This window comes from Stegastes partitus, unplaced genomic scaffold, assembly GCF_000690725.1.
Source record: "Stegastes partitus isolate 25-593 unplaced genomic scaffold, Stegastes_partitus-1.0.2 Scaffold1042, whole genome shotgun sequence".
In the NCBI taxonomy this organism is placed as follows: domain Eukaryota; kingdom Metazoa; phylum Chordata; class Actinopteri; family Pomacentridae; genus Stegastes; species Stegastes partitus.
The window spans coordinates 255,990-262,800 of record NW_007578773.1 but is presented as its reverse complement, the minus strand read 5'-3'; the positions used below and the strand labels follow the sequence as shown (position 1 = coordinate 262,800).

Sequence of the window (6,811 nt, the reverse complement as noted above, 5' to 3'; positions counted from 1 at the left end):
AAAAAAACCTCACAGATTAATGTGGGGATTTGTTTCCAGCTATTTCAGCCTGACAAGATGCAACACGCCTGAACTTTACGCCTTCCTGCGTCCATGACACTGAGGCGAGACACGTGTTATACAACTTGGCTGACCACCAATTCAGTATTCACTTCTAAGCTGCACTATTAGCCTCTTGGAATAGCAGGCACACTCCCAAGCATCTATCTCAGCCTCTCACACACACATACACACAAACACAGAAAGCTTGTAATGCATGCCGCAGTTTCCAGTTGAAAGGCTTAAACACTCACTACTCGCTTGACATTGAAACAAATTTAACTAATTATCTTTTCATTCATTTCCTTATTTCTCCCTCTGGTGTTTGAGGAGAAGCCTTTATGAGCACAAAGCATTTGTTTCCCCAGCTAATAATACGGGCCTCTGGTAGCTTTTGTGGGTGAACCTCTCCAGTGCAATTAAAAGCAGGCCCAGACACCACTCAGCCCCCCAGGAAAATAGGAGGAAAAGGAAAGTTAGGAAGTGAACACAAAGACTGGGAAGGTTAAACTGACATTTACACTGGGTGGATGTTGTAAACTTCAGCTGGAAGGACTTTAGCACTTAGTTGTGGCTGAAGGTACCAGATAAAACCCATATAATTAACTTGTTTAATACTGCGTATGACTATATAACTGTGCAATACTGTAAAGTAATAAAATCATTAAAACATACAGCTAAGCCAGACTGCTAGGCTTCTGAATGAACTATTGTAATTGCTCTGGTGGGTCGATGCGAACCCAAACACAGGTAAAATATAAATTAAGTCCAGCAGCGAGAGGATCAGAGCTTTAAAGGCCATCTGGGTTATTATTGTACTAAATCAAAATCTACGGTGCAAAAGTTGACGAGGTGCTGTACTTGCGAGATGTTTTTGCTGGAAAAACAACCAAGGGAATCTTTCATTTAAACTGGCTGTCTGTACTTTAGTGGGTTGCCAAGCTAACTATCCAGACATTCACCGCTGACGCATCTCATTTCATCTGCAAACATGAGAGACGAACTGCGGCGGATCAGAGGCAGTTAATGCAATAAGAAAGCGTGCAGGGGGTCGGTTCAGCAGACTTACATATTTTCCCTTTGTCTCCGTGGCAGCTTGCTGAAAAATGGGCTGCATTCTCTTGCAAACGCCACACCCTGCAACCAAAATACAAAACAGAACCCCAGAGGTTATTACAGGGAACTCAATGGGAAGTCTGACAAGTATACAATAATCAATACAACTGTTTCCCATCATCTTAGAGGAGAAGTGTTATTGTTGTGTAGATAGCAGCTTGAAGCACGCTATTTGCTGTAAAAGATATGACTTACTGAAAACCACTGACCATAATAATTGAGCACAACACATGGAAAAACCCTTGTAAAGTATTTACTATTGAGCAACAATAGCAGACAATAAAAAGCTACTCGTTGACTAAACATCGTTTTGCTCTCAAGCTGGTAAAATGATCAACAGGTTTATCACTCAGCCAGTCAAGAGAAATTAATTCTCAACAGTTTTGTTAGACAATTAGCTTTTGTGACAATCTGCTGCTTTATTCTGTTTTACACAATTGGAAACTAAACATTCCAGTGTTCAGACTGTTGCTTAAACAAAATAATCAATTTGAAGATGCCATACGGAGATGTGGGAAAAACTGAGGAGCAATTTTCCAGTTATTTTAGAAATAATAATTACTAAAAATAATTGAGTGGTTTATCAGTAAGAAGAAAGAACTCCTCAGTTCTAGCCTTATCTGTGATTATGTGTCATGTTTACCAGGTGAGATGAATGTCGAAAATCATATTGTATTATTGATTATAACTGTACAGGGTTAGCTTGTAAGCTCTATTTTATTGATCGACACCACATACTGTATTCTCTCTCTTCAAATAAGGCACACTGTGAAGCAAGTTAATTTAATATTTTCAGGATAATTATAGCCGCTGACAGTTTTTCCGGGAATACTGTGTACTGACTGCAATATGGTCAAGCAGTCTACCAAAACGAACGCCACTTGTCTCAGTAGCTGTGAGCGACTAACACTGCAAAATGGAGAAGACTCACAGGGAGCGTAGAACATCATGAGGACCGGCCTCTCCTCTTTCTTCAGCAGCTTCCTGAAGTCCTTCAAGAGTCAGAGAGGAGACAAAGAGCAGGTTAAGGAGGTTTATTATTTATATGAACATATGTACATACATTGATGAAACATGGGATGTCACGAGTACAAATACTTTATACCAAGTCAAAAAAAAATTCTGAAACTGTGACCATACTTTTTTATGTTTCCACAGCTGTCTGGACATTGGTTGCGCTCCAGTTGCATACGAGTATACAGTATGCAAAATGTCCGACTGCATCTGGTCAGATTTTGTAGTATGCAAGCCAGTATGTTTTCCTGGCCATTCTGACCCACAGTCCTCTACGTTGCAATGTTTTGCGTGAGTATACATAACTGGAGTCGCCAACAGCACACTGACAGATGACAGCTCATTTTGCACTGCAGACTGCAACGGTCAAAGCTTAAGGTGCATTTATTTGATAAATAATGAGTATAAAACAATTTTATGCATACTGCATGAATAAAATAGGACTTTATAAGGGCAGCTGCATAATGCACTTGAAAAAAAATAAAGTATGTGATTTGAAAAGCAGCTGTTGTGACTTCTTTGGTAGGTATTGGCAATTCCAGGTGGAGCAACAGGTCCACTGCAACTTTAATGGAAAAACACCTAAAAAGTATAAAGTTTTTTAGTGTTTAGGTGGTGATCATAGACTAATTATAGAAGCCCAAAGCCAGAATACCAATGGTGTCATATTTAGAACGAACAGAGGAAACACCTCAAACTTATCGAAACGTTCCTAAGATCTGGATCGGTACACAGATTTCACACACAGTTTCAGTTGTTACTTTATATGAAAACCAGTTCATTACATTGTTTACATCCTACAATGTTACTGTTTGTGAACCGTGTCTGTGGTAGCAATGCTCCACAAACAGTGTTGACAAAGGCATACAGTATCTTTATAGCCTAACGTAGCTTATAAATGTTAGCCGGATGCTGCTTAGAACATTTGGCTGTTTTCTACTCCAGTAACTTGTAGGCGGTTTTAATGAAGCCTGAACCTTTGTGTGACAAAATGCCCACTTAGAGGAGAAGAAAGCTCCTGGTGTGGAATAAGGACTTCTGATTGACTCTGACAAACTGCTGTACAGAAGACAACTAGTATAATTATTTCTGACCTCCTGACATCTTCATCGTGTCTTCTCCTCTCAAACATCACCTTCAACAACGTAAAATTAACCATATATGCTAACATAAAAAAGCGTTCACTGTTCTATTTCCTACATGCGCACAGAACCTCGACTTATGTCTTGCTATTACGTTTTTTTCGCTGTTTTGACACACTCTGGGTTAACGTCTTGGTCAAAGCTGCCGGATTCTGAACTGCTACTGAAATAGAAAGACTAAAAGGGCAGATTAGGAGGCAGTTCCTGTAAACGTCTGTACCACCGTGGGCTTCCAGTGGAAACGTGCCTTTTAGTAGGCTATCAGCATTACCTTTTAGGGTGTTAACACAGAGCAGTGTGAGTGTCTCTGTGGTTTTTCTAATGGCCTTTTCACAACATCAGCATGAGGAGGATGTCGAGAAATAAAGACAAAGTAGACCAACACACACCCAGCCAACTACAGCTAAAGAGGCACAGAAAATATGACAAAAATTCACATTGAAGTTCTTACAAGAAGGTTGGATGAATGCGTTTTATAACACAGTGTTGTTAGTTTTAAATACTTTGAGGCTACATTCCACTGGTTATGTAATGTTTGTGATTTTTTAACCACAATTATTACACCTAGGCTATTCATTATTTGCAATCTTTAACTCTATTTATCAGGCAGCTGGGCACTCCGGTACAAAATGTATTAGTATCACAAACTGAAGAAATTTAGAGGTATTGGTACCACTACAAAATGTCTGCAATCGTGACATCCCTAGTGTGATATGATCTCCATATACAGCTTGCTCCAAGGTCCATTTGTTTAGCATACAGAGGTTTTTAAATAACAAAACGCCACCCCTGCTTTTTCAGCCATTTCTTAGAAGGACTTTCTTCCGTGGACAGCAGGTAGATCAGCTCCCACACAGTTTCTCTTCCTTATCATCACCCTCATGAGCTCAGCTACTTCCAAAAACAGCACATTCAGCACAATCTTTTGTTGACACCTTCACCAAGCCCCCAGGCAAGAATGGGCGAGCTGGCGAAAACCGTCAGATCTGCTGTTCGTTAAATTAAAGGGCATTCATAATGCTGTATGTACTGCATCTACGAGTGCCGGAGGTGGTTAGGCTGCAGGTCAACGTGTTGGGGTGGCGATATCTGACTTGGCTGAAATGTCTCCAGGCTGCAGAACAGGGCTGTGTTTTTAGGTCTAACGAAATACGCTGAGCAGCTCTTTGATGACAAATCCCTGATATTTTTTGCTTTTATGTGTCAGGCTTTGTGTTGCAGAGATGGACACGCTGCTGTGTCAGCTTCAGAAGCTAATCAAATCCTCAACAGGAAACGAGAGCAGAGATGTACCCTCGGATTGTCGCGGTCTTGTAATCACAGCAACCGTATGTCAACATTAATCTTCTGGCTTCAATTAGTAGTGCAGCAGAAGCTTCTTTATAATTCATCCAGAGCTAGAACATTGTTTAACTACTTACTTTTTCTGTCTCTATGTGGATGACATCTTTTGCCTCGGGGTTCTCCTCCCACAGTGGGGGCCCTGATGGGTCTTTCAAAAATGCTACCATAGACTGAATGGAGGACAGAAAAAAACAGAAAAAAAAGAAGTCAGTATGATGCATCGGTGACAGTTTGTCTAAACAAAGGCAACACTTAAATCATGCAACAACTTGTCACTGGCACAGAATCATCCCGTGAACAACAGCATGACTGGTGATGATTTACGTGAGCATTGCTGAAGTCGCTCCTAAATTTAGTTCAGGCAGTGATGTAGGCAGTGCCAGATGGAAGCTCGTATAGATTAGCATGTTCATGCATCCAAAATGTGTCAAAGCTATTTCAGTACTTTTAAGTGTCTGGTAATGGGCTTGGTAAAGTTTCCTATAAATATAATGAACCATATGTCTGTGGAGGCAACAGCAGGAAATATTTCATTCCGCAGCGCTATAACAATGATGTGTGGACATGGGTGGAATATTTAATGACCTTGATGTTACTACTTTGTAATGGTTTAAACTGAGACTTTTGGTGTTTTATTGTTGCGACTGCTTTTCCATCTGTCAGGGAAAGACAAACGCTGGTAAACAGAATAATAAAATCATGGCAGGGAAATACACAAGAGTGATGGCTACCAAAATTCCTTATGACAAGTTCCTCTCTCTCTTTTCACAAGACCATTTTTTGGGCAATTCTTAAACCTTTATGTCACAGAGATAGCAGAAAGAGAGAGGAACTGTGGGGAATAAGATAAGGGGGATGACATGAAGCAAATGGTCCACAGCTGGGAATCAAACCAAGAACTTGCTGCTCAGGGCATTGTTGCTGAGTTTCTATTGCAACTTGGAGGAAAAACAAAAAAACACCACAGAAGTGGTCGATTCTCCATACTTAAGAGAATCTTCATTAGAGTGCATTTTTTATATCCAAATTACAATCAGTCAACCTTGGAGTTAGTGGATAACCCTGAGCTCACACCTGAGCCACAAACTGTAGCTCAGTAAACTGTGAAAAATGTAAGAAAAGGACTGATTCTTTAATGTGAATCCCAAAGTGACGGATGGAGCTGTGCCACTGACATCAGGTCTGGAGGTTAAACACTTGTTCAATCAGGCTCAATCCACATTAATATATTTTCATTTTAAAGATTTGAACTTTGAGGTTTTGCTTAGTGTCCACACGACTCCAGAGTTTTAGACCCTCTAAAATGGAACGTTGCTTACCCTGTTTAAGTTTACAAACTCTGGGTTTTGGTCTAGACGGCAGACATGGAGACTTCTAGAAACCATGACGCAGACATACACCTATGTTTCTGTCTCTATGTGTTGTTCACTGATTTGTCATGCTCCTATCATTTAACCATTTTTTGGGAAAGACATCAGCAGTAAGTGCCACTGGTTAATTCAACGTGGACAACAAATTATAGGCTTGATTTACATTATTCTGTATGCAAGCAGCTTCTGTGCAGTTAAGAAAACTCCTGGTCTGACTTTTTGCTATTGCTGTTGTTCATTCATAGTATTTTGTACAACTAAGCTACCAACCTCATGGCCTGTGACCATCAGCAGTCAGGTGATGTGTGATGTTAGTAATATGGTGTTAAAATGTTCATCAGGGGTTGCTTTCGTTTTAAAATGAAAACGTATTAGTGTAGATGCAGCCTCAGTCTAGGATGCCAACAGTAGTTGACGCGCTCTCCTGTCAACAACATAATTAGAGGCTGTCAAACACATCAAACCTAAAACTCGTCAGATGTGGCTAACCACAGTTTTTCATTATTCCAAATATGTAGCTAATATAACGATCTTATTTTCAACTGACATGACTGACATCCTCCTTAAGTAACAGTTAAGGTTCTTTTTTTCGTGTTTTTTTTTTTTTTAACCTTGTTAACATGTCTATATGTTTTTTTTTTATATGCTAAAAAGACACATCATGAGTGATGTAAGCAATCAATGCCGTGTCTGACCTTTTCTATCTTAAAAATGCAGTGTACTGATGACAGTCTCAAAACACAGATTCACATTTCTGTGGTTTTATACATAACAAACCAGTTCTCT

General features: G+C 39.9%; 1 protein-coding gene across 1 annotated transcript in view; it reads right to left on the bottom strand.

The window, feature by feature from the left end:
* Positions 1–1,104: 1,104 nt before the first annotated feature.
* LOC103367379 (protein disulfide-isomerase A5-like) overlaps positions 1,105–6,811 on the bottom strand; it is a gene marked incomplete at its 3' end in the record, with an annotated part of 33,423 nt that continues 27,716 nt past the window's right edge. Inside the window, exons 6-8 of the mRNA XM_008295384.1 lie at positions 4,733–4,825; positions 2,087–2,147; positions 1,105–1,176 (exon numbers count right to left, since the gene is read on the bottom strand). Of these exons, the coding sequence (XP_008293606.1) occupies positions 1,105–1,176; positions 2,087–2,147; positions 4,733–4,825 (226 nt within the window). The remainder of the gene's footprint in view (positions 1,177–2,086; positions 2,148–4,732; positions 4,826–6,811) is intronic.